The 18,870-nt window shown below is 39.3% G+C and overlaps 1 protein-coding gene across 6 annotated transcripts in view; it reads left to right on the top strand.

Annotated features, from left to right (window-relative positions):
• Lsamp (limbic system-associated membrane protein) overlaps positions 1-18,870 on the top strand; it is a 2,197,426-nt gene that overhangs the window by 1,545,739 nt on the left and 632,817 nt on the right. For 5 of the 6 annotated variants that reach the window (XM_030249137.1, XM_030249138.1, NM_001361282.1 and 2 more), the window contains one exon: positions 3,461-3,539. In XM_030249137.1, coding sequence (XP_030104997.1) covers positions 3,461-3,539 — 79 coding nt within the window. Of the gene's footprint in view, positions 1-2,833; positions 3,540-18,870 lie in introns of those variants that run through there. The other variant, NM_001347236.1, reaches the window with a different exon arrangement.

The following is an 18,870-nucleotide window of genomic DNA, read 5'->3' on the forward strand; positions in this document are numbered from 1 at the left end:
ATGTAATATATGTTTTCCTTAGTATGACTACAGAGACAAAACCAAAATGTGATTGGTTAACTACAAATGCTACATTTCTGATGCTACTTCTGTGAATTACTTTGTGCATGGGGTTGCAAGCATCATGTTTGCTCTAAACAACTCCTAGGATGTCACTCATGCTAAGTAGCAAGAATTTGTTGGTACAGAAATTAGGTAAAAGTCATGTGTTGACCTCTGTCACAAAAAATTACTAGTATTGTAATTTTAATAAATAAATAAATAAATAAATAAATAATTCTGTTCCTTTCTCACACAAGATCCTGTCCACTGAGGCATTGCATTGATCTTTATGGGTCTAGTCCTTCTTGCCGTGGCATCTAGGAATACACTGTGTCCCCAGTGGACAATATCACTTTCCTGGCATGGTCAATAGAATTAAGACATTTTGTAAGGTCTATGTCCACCATCTCTTTATTTTTTTTTCTTTCTGATAGTAGAGGAACACCTTACAACAAAAGAACATATTCTATATCTAAGTCATTGTGCAAGCAAATCATCCATGTCTAACAGCAACAAGATCCTTGGCAAGGATGGTCAAGCCTGTTGGCAATGTATGGGAAGACGTTGCCAATCTTGACACCACCCCCTTTAGCATGCTAAACTCATTTGCTCCATTCACACTGCCTATTACAGCACTTATGACTCAACTAACCACTTTATCTAGCCATCTCTTCACTGATAAAATGAGCTCAAAATTTCAACAGCCGTGTCCCGAGCCAGCCATGGCTCATTCCTGCTTTCTAAGACTGCTCATCACCACTGACAAAGCCCATCTTGATTTAGGTGAAATGAACTCACAGTGAAAATAAAAGTCATTGACTTTATAAACCTTGACTTGGGACAATTCAGATTCCAATACTTTAAAGTATTTTCTCCCATAATCTGTAGGAAGTCATCTACCTCTAAACTAATAAAATACTGTCCAAAAATCCTTTAAATATTCTGGGGGACAAGGCAAATACCATCTGTGAGTGACTCCTTAGGGCTTGAGTTCTGTTGGGGTTTCACAGCTTATTCCTCTTGCTATGATTTTTTTGGTTGCACGTGTCTGTAGCTAACCATGTGGCCTGGTTGGCTTCCTCAGCTTCACTCAATCTTAGCTATGCTGGGGAAGAGAGAGTCTTAACTGAGAAAACGGTTCCATAAATGTGTCCTGTAGGCAAGTCTATGGGGCATTTTCTGTTTTAATTATTGGGGGCGGGAGGTTCCATACTACTGGCAGGAGAAACACCTGGGCAAGATGGTCCTGGGTTGTTTAAGAAAACAGGCTGATCAAGCCACAAGGGGCTTTTATTCCTGCCTCCAGATTCTTGCCTTGAGTTCCTGTCTGGCTTCTTTGATGGTAGACTGTGATGTAGAAGGGTAAGCCAGCAAAGCTGTCCGTCCTCACCATGCTGTGTTTGGCCAGGATGTTTTATCACATTTACTAAGATACAAGGTACAGCTGCCCTTGTCAAATTTCCTTGCTATCACAGAGGAAACAGGTGAAATTCCAAAGCTCTGCTGGTACCAAGAAGTCAAAAGGAAACCAAGGGTAATTGCTTATTCTTGGGGTCTGAGGGTGATTTGCTTGCTCAAACCTGGAAACTACATATCTGTTCCTACCCCCTGCCTCTTTCACATACAACCTCGAACCTGGAAGGATTTGCTGTCTCTTGATTGGGGAAATGAGTCTTGCAATGTCAGTTGTGTAAAGCTGACTATAATTTGTTTTGTAGACTTTATAACACTGTCTCTTGTACTCTGTGAGTGTTGAGAGAGGGAGGATATTCGGGAGAGAAGAGATGTCTTCAGCTGATCCCGTCTCCAGCCTCAGGGCTGAGGGAGCTGCCTGGCATTGAAACTCTCCCTTGAGTGACTATGGTGGGTTTACTCCTTACAGACAGCACTGGCTAGGTTGGGTAGCTGTGTAGGAGTGACAAGTGCTAATTCCTTACACCTGTTTGGCATCTGCATTCAGTATAGTGCTATCTATAGACTTAGATCTCCTTGTAAATGACAAATGTTCAGATCTACTTCCTTGTATCGCTGGGTTTCTTGAGAAGCCAGTGGCATTAGAAACCTGGCGAGCTAGCTGCAATGGACCATGTGAATGATAATCCCGAATCCCATCCCTCAGGTGTCTGCCTGTGGGTTTCCTGGAGAGTGAGGTTGATATGGGGATCAAGGTTCAGCTGCTTTGGCTGGCACTTGGGAAAGACAAGACAAGCATTCACACCCCGAGCCACTCAATGCCAGCATTGTCTCCAATCCATCTTTCATAAGGGGCTTGGAGGGGGTGGCGGGGGAGGAGGATGAAGAGGGGAGAGAAAATAAACCTTTTAAATACTTCAGGAGAGGAGAAAGGGTGAATACCATGCGAGTGTGGAAAGCCATTTGCCAGGACTTTGAAACCAACCTTGGCTTTCAGTTTGAGACTCAGCCTGGCTAGTTTCTTCATCCTTTCTCATTTTTCTGGTCCATTCTGCAGTATGCCTTCCTATCCATGTGTATGTAACTCCATTTGTCAAGGTTTGCATTTCTTTCTTGCCATGCCTTCCCTCTCCTTTCCTGGACCCTTTCTCCTGTCCTTTTACAGCTTAAGTCCACCTCCCCTTCCCTGTCTTAACAGTACCTCTGAGCCCCATCCCCTCTTCTTAAGGAAATCAGCCAGGCCTCAGATGGAGCTGTTGTCCTGACAACCCAAAGGCGCATCAGGCTTTCATTGAGGCTGGCTGCTGGTGAAGAGGGCAGTTGTGCAAAGCAAGGGGCCACGCTGAGGGGTGGGAGGAGGGGATGACGTGGTGGGGCTGTTGAAAACCAGCAGGGTAGGGGGGAGGTGCTGAGTAGAGAGAGAACAGGGACTGGAGGGAGAAACAAGAAAGAGGAGGGGGAGAGAGCTCCTGGGTTGCTGCCGCTACTGCTGCTGCTGCTGCAAGAGGCTGTTTCTTTACTCTCCCTGGCAGGCTCTCCTGCTGCCTGGGAAAGTGGGTTACAGAGGGAAGCAGCTCAGCCCAGACGCTGGCAGAGAAGCAGCCAGCTACAGAGAGTCTAAGGAAGCACCCCTGCCATTGACAGTCGCCTCCTCATCATTAAAGCATTTTATATTTGCACTCTTCCTTCGGAAAATTTGTTCCTCCACTTTCTCCCCGACTCCTGCTTGGATTTGATGAGGGCTTTGTTAAATCCCAGAGGGAAAAGAGACTAAGCGAGGGAAAGAGCAAGGCAAAGTGGAAGGGAGTGCGCGCTGGACCCGCCCGAGCAGCCTTGGCAGTGGCTGCGAGCCCCGCGCGCTAGAGCCCCTCTCCGTGGCCAGCAGCGCGCACACGCGAGTCCACCGCGGACCAACTCGCCGAGGCCACCATGGTCGGGAGAGTTCAGCCCGATCGGAAACAGTTGCCGCTGGTCCTACTGAGACTGCTCTGCCTTCTTCCCACAGGACTGCCCGTTCGCAGCGTGGATTTTAACCGAGGCACGGACAACATCACCGTGAGACAGGGGGACACGGCCATCCTCAGGTAGGGCTTGCGAGCAACTTTTCTGGTGTGTGTGTGTGTGTGTGTGTGTGTGTGTGTGTGTGTGTGTGTGTGTAATAGTGAACTCCAGCTGCCCTGGGTTAGTGGGCGTGTGTGTGTGTGTGTGTGTGTGTGTGTGTCCCTTGTATCGACTTGAAGATTTAGCCAGGAACAAAATTTAAGGGAGTCTGGTCCCTGTCAAGAGCCAAGGGTGCTTTTGGAATGTTGTTCCGTTCTTTGAATGTTGTTTTCTCTAGTCAAGAAAGCCGAACTTTATCTATGGCATTAGTGGCATTGGGCTGTATTCATGCTGTGGTAATTGCTCACGCTTGGCACTTAGACTTTTGTTGAGATTCTTCTATTCAGACACAAGAGTTGTTGAGTTATGGCTTTCAAAACGTGGTACGCAAGGCTGCATTCTCTTGTTCGTGTGTGTGTGTGTGTGTGTGTGTGTGTGTGTGTGTGTGTGTGTGTTGCTCAGCAAGGCTCAGTCTGCCCTAGCAGTAGTTCTGATAGAAGACTTTCTGTAAAGATCTCTGAATTGACATCATAGGCAATAAATCAATCTTACAACTTTGGATGATTACTGAGGCTTTTTGGGAATGTGGACAGAAATCAACACGAGAATGAGAGAACGGAAGGAAAGGATCCAGCCTAATGGCAGGCCGTTAAGAATAGAAAACTTAAACAGAGGAGGAGAAGGCATTAACCTGATATTACATTAGATACTACAAATTGATCATTGAGTTCAAAGTCTTATGCTTATGCAGCTCTGCCAAGCTCCGCAATATAATTTGGGATGGAAATTTGGAAAAGCTTCCCAAGTCCTTGAGAGTTTGACCCTCCTAAGGTAGAGAGACTTGGATGATACCTTGTCATTACTACATTTCCTTAAAGCTCAAAGCTTCTTTCCTCTATTTCCCTTCTCCTCTCTCCCTTCCCAGCTTTATTCGACTCTCAGGCAGATAATAATAGAAAAAGAGGAGAAAAGGAGAAAGTATTTTCCTAGGAGATCTTTTAAAATCCCATTTCTTCCAAATATAATGACCCAGTGTTGGTCTGTCTATCTAGGTAATATTGCTGGCTGGGGCAATAAAAAACAGTATGCCATAGAAAATCAACCTCTAATCTGTGTGCAAGGAGCTGATAGTGCATAAACCCCGGGGCATCAGGGAGCAGTTCTGTGGCAGAGCTGCCTACAGCAGCAAAGTTTTCTTTTCTTTTCTCAGAAATAAATTTGGTTGGCTGTCACAGAATGTCCTGCTTTGGGATCCCTTTAGCCTTGTTAGAGATGAAATCGTGTGTGGTGTGATATGGCATGTTTTAGGGGTGTGTGTGTGTGTGTGTGTGTGTGTGTGTGTGTGTTTTATGTACAGGTACATGTGTTGTTCCAGAGGGCAAAAGAGTGAGCACATGATAGTGTGTGTGAGTACTTCTTTCTTCATTTCCTGGGCTTTGAGTGATTATGAATCCCAAATACCCTCCTAACCAGAGCGGACTTCCCCTTGTAGCTCCCTAGCTTTGTAAACCTGCATTTGTGATTTATCCACACGGGGTAATAAGATTTATAGAGTAATTTATCTGTTTGCAAAGGGATTTGGACATAATGCAGAAAATATTTTTGCAAACACACAAGCATGCCTTCTCAGCTGCTGACATTCGTATTCCCTAACATCCTTAACCCTTTACTAGCAGCAGAGCTCTACGTTTATGCTTGCCCTAGAAGTGACTTGTTTCCCAAGATTGCAAGATTAAAGGTGAGAAATGGGTCTACTCTGAATGTATAAAACTTTTTGATTTAAATTTTTGAAGAGTTCCTGATGTCTTTGTAAATGAGCAGCACAGGATCCTAAGGTACAGTCAGAGAAACATGGACGTGTTAATGAGCAGAATAAATGGATGCTGGCACTTCCATGTAGGGAACACATAGATGTCTACATCTAGAAGAGGCATTCTCATTACAAAAAGATCTGTACGGTATGGATATGTGTTTGCATGATGATTGCGCAAAGAATTTGGAATTTTGTTTTGTTTTTAATTATCACAGTTTTTCAGATATTACAATGTAGAAATGGAGTCTGAGGAAAGGGAACAAATCCAACACCAGTTATTCCCAGGGAGAAGGAAGACAGATAAACAACATGCAAATAAGTCACCTATGGGAATCCATTGCTTCTCCAGACCTCACCTAACATGCCCTCCTTTTTATTTTCTCTGACTGAGACGAGGCTTTATTTTTGAGGTTGGTGGAGCTCTATCAGAAGTAACTATAGAGTGAGTTACTTTTGTTTTCTTAGCTGACCTTCTCCTCAGGCTCTTTAACTGGATCCAGTCTGCTTTGTGGGTCAGTTTTCTGGTGAAGAATAGTGCTGTTACTTTCTGTTTGCAAGTCTAGCCTGGGAAAGGCATGCTTCTACTTTGTTGGTGACATTTTGCTGGGAGTGTGAGCTTCCAGGGGAGGAGAGGGAGGAGAACTTGATTCATTGGCAGCCACAGTAGATGCTTGGCACTGAGAAAGTGAAATGGCAGGGGGAGAAAAATCCTCTCTTAGTGAGTGTGTGGCCCTGAATAGTTAGAAATGGCAATAGGAGACAAGGGAGGCTTGTAGTTCTGATTCTTCAACGACAGGAACTTAGCTGACAAGTCTTCAAAACATTACCTTCTTGCTTCCATAAAACAAGAGTTTCTGTAGTCATTGTTTTAATTTAATATAGCCTTTAGTCCAATTGTGCATAGCAGCTAAGAAGTGAACATCTTGCTTTCATATTCCATAATTTTTATCCTTTTGAAAAAAAAAAGGATACTATATAATTATAACCAAATTTGAAAGAGATAGCCTGAGCCATCCATGCCTAACCTGGCTGTGTCTCAGAGGAAACTTCAAGTCTTTATAAAACTCATAGAAGGAACTGATGAAGACCACACACCACTTCCATCCCAAAGTCAAGGAACCAAAGTGTGATCCACAGATCTATAGGTTAACAGCAATGCAGTGCCTGGAATTCCTTTCTGGATAGAATGAATCTGAACATGGCTTTAGACTGTTATACAAATTCCTTTGGCACATACTTATCTCTGGGACTCTACTCATGAAGCAGACTCAAGTTTTGTTTATTGTTGGTGTTGTATATATGTATGTATGTATGTATTATGTATGTTTTTAACAGAGCCCACATACTTTACCACTTTAATAAGGGGATTCGTCAATCCTTAGAAGTTCAAGTTCTAGTCTTACTAACTCTATCACCTGAACACAGACATCCACATGGTTTAATCTTGATGGATTGAAATACATTTACCTCTCTTTATAAACCATAGACCATTGGAAATAGGTGGTACTCTGTAACATACTTGCCAATAGTGACATCTTAATGGCCACACTGACCACCTCCTTAGTATTAATAGCATATATCTGAAAAGATATTGGTAGGGTACTAGATCTCAAACAACAAGAGTAGCTGCATAAAACATGTTTGCTATTGTATAGCAACTCAGCAAAGTTTCTTTGTAACTATTCATATGCATAAACACAGGCATGTTAAAAGGACAAGTGGACCCAGCAATGTGATCATAATTAATCAAAAATTGAGATATCAAACTGGGATATTTATAATCCCATGTGTCTTTGATGTTTTCAGAAAATTACAGTATTTCAAGGATGGTAATATTTTCTCCATAGAGATGAAACTATATCCAATAAGTATATGAGATTTAGAGAGAAACTGAGTGGTATCAACAGGTTGCTTAATTTTTGTTTTCCCAAATGTATTTACTTTCCAGTTTGTTTCTGTATTAAGAGGGGGGGAAGAATCAACAAAAAAGATGGAATTATTTGACAATAAAATGTAATAAATCATGCTCAAATTTCAAGAGAAAACATGACTCCTCTTCTATAAGGCATCTGGACCGCCTACATTCACTAAGAAAGTGTCAACACTCAAACAAACTCCTGGCACCGAATGTGATTTTTTTTTTTTTTACTACTTAAATTCACTATTTGAAAACAAACTTTGTGGGCCTACAATGAGAGCTTGGGACAATTATGAGCTTTCCTTTCTCTGTAGCTAAGTCAGTAAAGGTAATCAAATTTTATTGGCTATCACTAATCCTTTAAGGATCATCCTTTGCCCATAAAACCCTTCATTAAGTATATGTTGTAAAGAATGGAGTTCAACATGCTGTATATCATCTAGGATTATGGCATTTTACATACATTTTACTAAAGAACATTTATGTACCCACGAATTATGCTGTTTGTTGTCGTTTATGGCCCAAAAAAAGAAAACAGAGAAACCTCATGAGTTAATGGCCAGCTGAATTTTTGCATTTCTGTAAATGTTGAGCAAGTGAGTGTATATATAAATGCACATACGGTATAAAAAAGGGAAGGCCGTTGGTCTGATTTGTGTAGTTTTGACTTCAAATGACCTGGACAACTGTGGTGATTCATGCCCTAAGTCAATTGTTGAGGGTTCAGCATTTGTGTTTCCCAGAGCTGATCCTGCATAACAGCAAACTCAGGCCAAAAAGGATTAGAGTGCTTTGTGGTCACTGCTAGCTTCAAGTGCAAACAGCTGTGACTGACCTGATAGGAAGTGGCCGGAATAGGCTAGGCTTCTTCTCACCATCACCTGAGCCCTAGAGATACCATTTCTCTAAGCTATTGCTTGGAAGTTTCAATGGATGGCCCTGTTCTCTATATGCATTGCCTCTGAGTTCCCAAGACTCAAAAGATCTTGGTTCTAAATTTGGATCTCTCCTTGTAGGCTATGACTTTGTGCAAATCCCTGAATTATTTTGAGCTGCAGTTTCAAATTTGAAAATACTGAAACTATCTATTTTAGTTACTGTACAGGATTATTTTAAGAAGCCCACAATAGGTAAAGAAGGAAAGCTTGTTGAACTGTGAAGTGCTATACAAGAATAAGGACCCACTCCTGGTCCAGCCATAAGCAGCCAGATGTTTTGTCTTTAAGAAACAATTATATAAGGGCCCTGTTTCTTGAACTTGATCCCTTGAGCCAGTGGTTCTCAATCTATGAGTCACAACCCCTTTGAGGGCCAAAGGACCTTTCCAAAGATTTGCCTAAGAACATTTGAAAACACTGAGATTTACACTGGGATTCCTAACAGTAGCCAAATTACAATAATGAAGTAGCCACAAAAATAATTTTATGGTTAGGAGTCACCACAAAATAAGGGTCACAGCATTAGAAAAGTTAAGAATCACTGACTTGAGCAGATAAGAACTTTACATGGAGGTCCTGCTGCCTACAGAATGTCTGATTGAGTTGCCCTGTTCTGTAGTCTGAAAATTTGCATTTTCCCCCGTGTTTAGGTGAGACTTTCAAAGCTTCAGACCTGGGCTGCAGTTTGAGGAGCATTGCAATGTTTTCATATCAATGTGGTCCACAGATGGGCACCAGAAATATCAATCACTCGTTACAAACAAAATCTGAATCAACCACAAATTGCCTCTCAGAATCTTCATTTTTAGACAAGATCCCCAAGAAATTCCCAAGCATTTTCAAGTTGGGAACTCCCTGAGCTCTCACAGTCATGCATTTCCCCTGACAAGCATTGGGAAAACATTGGAGCTGGAGATTCCTGATGCTCATCAAATCTTTACTGGATTGGTTTGGAGAAGCGCCTAGGCTTCGCTTGTTGCTTCTTGTATTTAATGGTTCATGTATATACACAGAATGGAGAACCACCAGATTAGAGGTAAAAAAAAAAAAAACACTTTTACAAACCATATTAAAGACAACACTTAACAGCCATGCAGTGAAATGTTAAAGTCTTGTGAGCCTTAAGATATATGGCCTCAGACAAAAAGATCCAAATCCATTTGGGGGAAGGAGATTGCCATGGTTGCATTTCTTTACTACATGATTTCATCACTACAATATAATAAAAAGCGGGGTAACTTTATTATAGACCCAATTTACATAATGTCTATTGAAATTGTGTCAAAGCTTGAATTCGTAGACTATCACCCTACACGCGCCCTTTATGATTTAGGCTAGGCAGGATTTAAGGGTGGTTGTTTGTTGCCAGTGTGTTAGTGTTATTCTTAATGCTGTCTCTCAGGAAGTTGAAGTAGAACAGCCAGACAAGAAAACCTTTTTTAGTTGGAATCTATTCAAACAGCCTTAATGCTTGGTATTCATGTTTCCAAGCATACACACATATGGCTCACATAAATGACTGTATTTGTTTGTAGAATTTACCTTGCTTTTACACGTAAATCAGTCTTACTTGAAATTTAGAGACAAGCCTTTTTGCCATAAATAAAAACTGTCTGTGTTTTCATGAAGTGTGTGCTAAGTTCACATAGCTCAATAGGAAACCAGGAGACTCAGCTCCACCATCTCTCTTCTACCCTACCAGATGTGGATGACTGATGTCTACTTGGCACACACAAGATGTTCTAACACTCCAGTGAAATAGCAAGCAAGTATCAAAGCGTTTTATCAACTATTAGATGGCATATAAAGCACGAGCCTTTAAAGATTATTGTCATCTGTAAAACAGAAAATAGCTCTTTGAAAATTAGAAAACTTAATAAAATGGCTTTTATTCTTATTTTTGTGATCCGCACTGCTCATTGGTCCACAGATCTTTGTATTAAGTTCTTTAAAGTCACTAGAATCTTAAACTATCATTGTATCACTTCCTTGGAGTGCATGGTGAAGGAACACGTTTTATAGTCACCTGCAATCAAAATAAGATCTCAAGTTAATGAGTGATTAACCTGAGCAAGAGAAAACCCTTTTCTCTAGGCTTTGTTAATTACTGCTGGAAGAGGAGATGCACAGAAATTTAAAATAGCAAAGGCCTTAGAGATTAAGCAGTCCACTGTCATTTTAAAAGGCTGCAGCTGAGGAGAAATTTAGTTAGTGGCTCAAAAGCATAAATGACTACCCAAGTCGATCACCTTCTATTTTTTAATTTTCTTTTGCCTGTGTATTTTTCTCTTCTTTCCTCCACTCTTCCTTTAATTTCTATTCCCCCTTCCTCTTCTTTCTTTGTCTCAACTCTGCCAATATATTTTACATTTGTGTGTGGAAGACCATCCAATTAGGGATAAACAAGGAAGATTTCCCCCCTAAAATACCCCATTTCAAACTTGCTCACCATTTCTCTAAGACAATGCTGTTTTTTTTTTTTTGTTTGTTTGTTTGTTTTTTTTTTGTTTTTTTTTATTCTCACTGTAGCCTCAAATTTCTATTCTTAGAGTCATTCTTGTGTTTGGCAAGACCTATACCAAGATCTCCTGGGCTCATTTCAAAGTCTTTTTTCCTTCATAACTCCAGTCCTTTTGTTTCTTGTTCCAATTTCTTTGGTTTTGAGACTTTTTCCAAGGTTGTTCTTACTACTTATTTATTGCTGCCCATGGCCCGCTGCCTGGTTACGTTCTGTACTCTTTCTTTCAGGGGGACTCAATTAAGGATAGGTTCAGGAAGATGTGGTCTGGGTCTGGGTCTTGTCTTTTATTTAATTATCTGTCCAATGCCCAGTCTCAGAGGTCACTATATTTGTTGATTTGTTAGTTAGAATACTGGAGGTAAATTAATATTACTTTCAAAACTTAATATTGCACATAATATAATTAATATCATATCACATATGTATATGTTATGTATAATTTGCTTTAGGCTAGCAACGACTGTGACGGTTGGTAGACCAGAAGATACTGGATATAGATTCTTCCTATGAAATATGCCCTATGACAGAATTTTTGCTGGGGCATGCACAGTAAAATCTCTGACAGCTCTCTTTCAAATCTCAAAGTACTATCACAGAGAGCCAAAGAAGGGCAAATTACGATGAGCTAAATAATCGGAGAAGACATTCCATGGTCATAGGGAAATCTGCCAGCTCCATATGAAGACTTAGTCATGAATAACGGGTCTGTTCAAGAAGGAACAGACTTCTTGAAACACAGGTAAATAGACCTCAAAGGTGAACTACTTGGAACCCAGGACTATTAGCAAGATGAATAACCTTCTCAAGTTGTAAACCTGGGGACCCATGCCATAGAGCAGACATTCTATACAGTGTTTAGTAACATTGGATGTTTGAAAGTAAACTTCAGAACACTGGGCTCTCCTTTCTATTTGTAAGACAAAGATTCTATAACCTTGTCCAACTCTATGGGAGGAAATGAGGACAAAGTCTTGAAATGGCCTTGCTTCATAATTAGTTGGCTAAGCTTACCAGTTCATATCTTGCTACTTAGGACTTCCAGACTTCACAGTATTGACATTACCATGAACCTGAGTACCCTTTCTGATATCTCACATCTGATGTTTTACAACATTTGCTTACAAATGTCACCAGATTCTGCACAGGTCCTTTTCATCCATGGATTCATAGCTTGAAGAACCCTGCATGGCCAGCTTCCCCTTGGCCTACATGAATTCAGAGCCTCCCAGGCTCTATTCATGGTATGCTTATTATACATATGCAGTGTTGGTTTCTAGACTCATTTATAAGCTTCTCTTCTTGAAGCCTTTTCCTCCTATTCTTCCATTACTAGATCGCCCCTCCCCATACCTCCCTCCAGGCTCAGAGTTCAGTTATAGTGCTGCCTTGTTCAGAAAAATCCTCTCTGATTCTCTAGGTGGGCTAAGTGTCCTATTTATTTTCACTGATAGCCTCTCTTCTTACCTTGTGCTTAGCATTTAGTGTACTCTGAGAAAACATTCTGTTTATTTCTTCCTTGCCTCAAGGACAAACATCTAATCTACTTTACCATTTAATCTCAGAATTTAGCTTAGGATCTGTAAGAGCTCAAATAAATATTTGCCTAGTAAGCTGAATAGAGAAAGATGATACCACTATATATCAAGCAGGCCAAACTTGATTTAAAAAAAAAGAGAGAGAGAAAGAAAGAAAGAAAGAAAGAAAGAAAGAAAGAAAGAGAGAAAGAAAGAAAGAAAGAAAGAAAGAAAAAAGAAAGGAAGAAACAAATTAGGCAAAAACAGAACTGAAGGAAGATATTGTAGTTGGAAGTCAGACACTATTAGATTAATTATGTGTCTGCAGCTGCAGATGGCATAGTAAAACCACATATCAATTAATCTCTGATTGCCAGTGGAGGTGAATAAGTAGGTGTCTCTAGAAATACTTTCAACATTTCTAATAAAAGCTCCTTTCTAAGCATGGATTCTCAAGAAATGAGAAACCAAAAGTGCATAATTTTTGCAGATCCTAAAGTTTCAGCGGCCCATGCACTGAGTGTTTTTCTCTTGGATAAATGAGCAGCTTTAGTTGAAGAGGACTCACTGTGCACTCCCAAGGTGTGACGCTGAGATTTCTCCCTCTGGTGGTAGCTATGGACATGCAGGGTGTAGGGCAGGACTTCAAGTAAAGCCAAGGTTCTAGGATAGCTTGCAACAGGTCCTCCATCCCTTCTATTTTGTTTGCTTGCTTGTTTTTCTTGAACAATAAGGAAAGATAAACATCACTCCCCTCTCTTAAGTTATAAACTCAGATACCAATCTGAGTTTTGTATCTTACAACTCATTACTCATTCCGGGAGAAACAGAAAACTAAGTGTATGGTGAATTTTCTAATACTCCAAAATTCCCTCCTGTATGCTTCTCTATAGTGAAGAAGGGAAAAGTTTAGAACTCTGGAAAAACTTGACTTGGCATTTTATACAATGCCGTATTATTATTTACTCCACTGTAATATATGGTCATAAATGTCCATATTAATTCCCAATGTATTGTCTTTAGTTCTAAATTATACCTGATCTAAAGTTGTGCTCTAGCCATGCCACTCTTGTCCCACAGTTCCCTATAGGGCACAGAAGATATGCATGGCAGCAATGCAGCCAAGTACTAAGTAAGACCAAGCACAGCTAGCATCTACCTGTGAAGACGCTGATTAGGAAAAATACTTGATATTGTAACTTCTTTCAGTGTGCCATTTATTTAAACCTCACTCTGACTTATCAGACCATTCACTTATGAAACATGAGCTGCAAATCGTGCCAGTTTGTGACTGGTATTTGTCCTGAGATAACTGAAGATTACTGTCACCTAAAGGATGCTCTGGTACAGCTGGATTAGCGTACCTTAAGATCAGAATTTTTTACACTGGAGTCATTACTTTAGCAGATGAGGGGAGTCTTGTGGATGCTCTGCCTGACCTCTGTTCTATTTGTCTTTGTTGGCTAATATGAAGAAATTGTTATAACAACCACAATGGACTATTTAATGTGTACTAGTAGATTAGAGAACAGAAGAACGTAAGATTTTGTTATGAAAAGGCCATTCACTATATTAACTTGAGGAGTATTAGTACTTTCCTTTACTAAAACATCAAAGTGAATATGATTCTTATTGGCTTCCTAAGAACGATCTTGATCCAATGAACCCAAAAAAAAAATGGCTGAAAATAGTTTAGTTCATTAGAAGAAGAAATGAATGCTTCTGTAAGCAGAAGGATGGTTTGCTTAAATTATAAAAAAAAGTCGTCTTATAAATGCCTTCATATAGGAAATGTAAAATTAAATATGCCTTAATTCTTGCATAAAAGTAAAACAGAACTCAAAATCTAGTTCTTCTAAAAATAAGACTATAATTTTTTACAGAATTTGTTGTGAAGTATAAACAATTTATGTCATGAATATGCATAATCTGTATTGTATAGATGTTTTTGAACCAAGATACTAATTTTATGTTTAATTTATGTCTACAAATATTTATAATTATATATAAATGCAAAAGCATAAAATTTCCATACCAAAGAAATGAACTTGGGTCACAGCACACTTTAATAGGTATCTAATTAAATTGATGTATCAGTAGTGAAGAATTTTACTGAAGAAAACAAAAAAATTTAGGCTATCAAGGATATGAATAGTATATAAGCATCATATACTAAATGTGTTAATTTGTTTTGATTAATGCTTTGTTTTAAATACTTATTATGCAAGGTGCTCGACCTATTTTAGGAGAGAAGCAGCATTTCTTATTTCTATCCAATCTAAGCTATTGTATGTTTCCCCAAAACTAAAATTAGATCTTGGAGGGCTTTTTCAGATGCTTTCCCATGACAGACACTAATGCTGCTTACCTGATGAACAAAGTAGTGGTGTTTTGTTTCAAATAGCTTTAGTTCTTTGTACTTGAATCTCAAGTGCGTACTAAATTCATGTTTTTCTTTTTCATCAGAGTTGATCTAGTGACCTAGCGGTCTATTAATAAACATGCTTGCTGAAGGGGAGAGGCAGGCCACTGAAAGACAAGAATAATTTTAATTAAATTTCTTTATTTTTAACAGATAAAATATCAAAATACTTTCATATCCATTTAACATTAATGTCCAAGGTAAATGAAATCACTAGAACTCTGTAAGAGGGCTAAGCCGGCAGTTCCATCTGCAGTAAACCCAAAACGCTGAAACATTGAAGACTGTTTACTTACAGAAGTTGTTGACATCAAAACTTGTAGAAAACAAAAATAGTTTCAGAATATTTGGGATAGCCCTCTAATATTATCCTTCTTATAAATAGAAAAGTGCTAAGTGGTAAATGAACCAAAGAAAACCAGCAAACATGTAAGTACTAGGATGTAAATTTAGACTATTTTGACAAGTAAGTAAGGACTACCAGAAGTCTTGCTCTAGGGACATACTGCAACATAGAAAATTGGTTTCCTTAAAAGTGAACAGATAGTACTTCAAGCTGGTGGATCAGGGCAGGGCCATTCTCCTTAAGGATCTAGACTTTGGCAAAACTCTTTTTGTAGAGTAAAGACTAAGTTAGGATTCAGAATAAGGTAAGTCCTTTGCTGTGTTGAACAGAAAAATACTGTTGGTGCTAGAATATTCTTTTAGGTTGTCTTTGGCCATGTTCAGTGTTTGGATTATAACATAAGGACACTTTTGAGATGTGTATGACACAAGGGAAGAGGCCACAAGGTGTGAGTTCACAGAGTGTTACATAGATGTAAATGAATTCTACAGAAAGAAAGCTGTGCCTGTGTATGGAAGATGGATGCTATATGTATGTGATAGCACTGTGTTTCCTAGAGAAAGTAAAACATAGATGTCAGAAAGAAAAGCATGTGTGGCACTTTGATTAAATAGAACACAGTTTAGTTGAATAAGCAAATCTGGTAAATAACTTCAAAGATGAGCAGTCAAATGGTGTAATGGCAATTACAGGGCTTTGGAGCCAGCAGACTCAGCTCCAAGCACTACTGTCAGCTACTGGCCTTGTATATATGGGACAATCACTTAGTCATTCTTGGCTTCTGCTTCTTATTTTAGAAATTATAAGTGATCCAGTGATTTTTTTCCCTTAATGTCAAGGACACTATAGGAATGAGTTAGTAGATCTATCATCATAATCATGCATGTCTTGGGTATCTTTGCTAAGTCCAAATTTCTTTTCTCTCAGATAAAATGAATTTCCTTGAACTGAAATAAATTTTGTCATTTGTATATTGAAAGCAGAGGCCAGATGATCAGGAATAGGAATTCAAAACAACAGAAACCTTTTATACAGTAAACAGTTGAAATGGGCAATCTTCCAGGGCCTCACTGGCATACGAATTTTTTAATTCTACCATGTTTTTCCACTCAGTTTGCTTTGTATGTACTTAATCTTATGTTTTGGTGGTATTATAATTATTACTTCGGTCTTATTGTTTTCTTCCTTCTGCAGTATTTGGAAACCTTTCAAAAGATACTGTCATTTCATTAAAACTGAAGTCCTATTTAGACCTCTCATCTTTCTTCATAGAACAATATTAAGACACATTCAATCTCAAAGTTTATATTCAGGCTGTTTCAGAAAAAATAGATAAGATTAATCAGGGAAATCATGACTGTATTCATCTTCTAAAAGGCTTACATTCACTATCAGATTTCCACTCTGTATCAACCTCCTGATCAATGTAGATTTTAGACTGTTATTCCTCCACAGAGAACAACATAAAGCCACATCCTAAGTCATGTTTCTTTCAGCTCTTTCTTCTCTGAGGGTTTGGGGATCCAGGCAGAGGTCTGGGCCCATCTCTTGTGATACATGCTGGTCCTAGGCTGAGCAGTGCTTTGCTCTGTCAGCTCTGACTTTCACATCAAGTTTTCTTTCTAGGAACAGTAAAGCGAATTAACTTGAATTTCTGATTTTTCCCTTCTTATAACTTTAATATCCTCTGCCACTAGATATGAAATCAACAAATGAACAATATGTATAAGTGAATGTAGGAACCAGCTACTAGTAAACCCAGGGCCTTCACCAAAATCACCATTTTTGCTTTCTTATTTTATATGCATGTTCTTTTATTTTATGTCCTTCTGCAAAGCTACTTTAGTTTATTTAAAAGTGCAACTGCTAAAATTCATAAACAACAACTATCAGAGTAGGAAACTATTCCCTTCCTATTGATCTGACAGATTCCCAACCAACTCTCATCATTTGCTGTATTTACGAACAAAGAGGCATCTATCCAAGACTTTGTGGAACCAGGAGACTTTAAAGCATATAAAGTGGAATTTGGATGACAGTTTTGGGAAACCTCAGAAAGTTCAAATGAAAGTGAGAGGTTTAAAATTAAAAGGTAGAGATCTTGAAAGAAGCAAATTAGGGAAGGATCTGATGTGAAGATCTCGGGAAAGCACAGCTACCCCACTTCAGCAATGGGTCACCTGTGTGTGAAGTGTCAAGTGCTTCCAAGTAGCAAAATTGTAAACACAAAAATGAAATGGAGACTTGCTAAAAAGAACAACGATAGGGTGCATAAGCATTATCTAGTAGAGTCTTAAATAAGGCGGACTTAATTCTGTAACAGCAAAGTTGCAGTTCTTCAGCCATGGGCTGATGTAGCTCTGAGATTATTGCAGAAGTTCCTTATGCATCCTAGATGCTATATGTAGACATAACATATATCAACACACATTACTGCTGCACAGTCTCGGTTATAATGAAGAGAACATAAACATTTTTTATTTGGACTCTTTTTATTCAATTTTTAAAATGTCTTCAGTTATAAGGTCTTCACACTTGGAGCTGGCACGATAACTCATTCAGCATAATGCATGTCCAACATGCATAGAATCTTGGAAAGAGAGACAAGGATCAGAAGTTCAGGGTTATCCTTCTGCTACATAGTGAGTTCAAAGCAATCCTAGAATATTCATCCAAAGTAGGAGCGTGCAGGGGTCAAGATCTTGAGAGTAAAAAGATTGTAGACCTTTTTAGACTAGGCAATGATCCCTTCCTTTAAAGTATAGCTAGGGAGATGAAGAGAGACAGGGAGAATGAGAAGAGAATGTTCTATCTAAATGAGAAACCAGAAGTAAAAATCCACCCATGGGGAAGATAAGAACACTTACAGATAGAACCATGGCTTGAAAGTATATTCAGATGCATTTAACTGGATTAGTTGAGTGTAAGGGGCCACTGAATATCAAGGTTGAGCAATACACTAAAGTGTAACTCAGATTTGGGGTTAAGTAAAATCTCTGAACTATGTGAAAACATCAAATGCTTTCATAATAGAGTGCATTTATGTTTAGATAAAATTATCCAGAGAAAGAGTTAGCATGCACACTTGTTGTGTCCCTAGAACCTGTAGGGTTTTTTGTTTGTTTGTTTTGTTTTGTTTTGTTTTGTTTTTCTTTCTTTTTTCTTTTTTTCTTTTTTTAACCAACGTTGGTAATTTTAAACTTAAGTGTTAGTGGGGTCTTTTTCCTTGTATGGGTCATTTCAGAGCTTTGTCTATTTATCTTAAAATTTTAATTTACCAATTCATGTTTCTAAAGACATTAAGGTGTATCCACTTCCATACAATACGTACAACACAAAATTTAGGTACAAAAGTAGTAGATTCCTAATTGCGACTCAGATAGCTCCTGAGAAAACGCTGTAGGTTGATGTGCTACTATGGGCACTGCTAATGAAAGAGCTGAATCTTAGAGGTTGGGTGAAACGTGGGGGTGGCAGAGAATGACTAGGAAGGCAGGCAGAGCACTAAGAGGAAGGCATAATCAACCCAGGGAACCAATTTCAGTTTCTTGCGCTATTAGAACTATCCCAGGAGAATTCGGTTTTGCAAGCTCTTTGGCACACTTCTTGACTTCAATGCAGATTAGTAATAATAATTACGCCCCTTGTACTGTAGCTTCTTGGGCTCATAATCCCTCAGCAACAAATGCAGCCTTCCTGTGCTATGGACAACACTGAGCTACTGCAGAGCCAGGAACTGGAAGGTGATGAGGCCAGGACTCTGAAGGAGGAAGACACAGATAGCCAGGGATGTAGCCACACTTCTGTTTTGCTTACCCGGTGGTACTGCAGGGCTCTTACGGT

Source organism: Mus musculus, chromosome 16, assembly GCF_000001635.26.
Source record: "Mus musculus strain C57BL/6J chromosome 16, GRCm38.p6 C57BL/6J".
Classification (NCBI taxonomy): domain Eukaryota; kingdom Metazoa; phylum Chordata; class Mammalia; order Rodentia; family Muridae; genus Mus; species Mus musculus.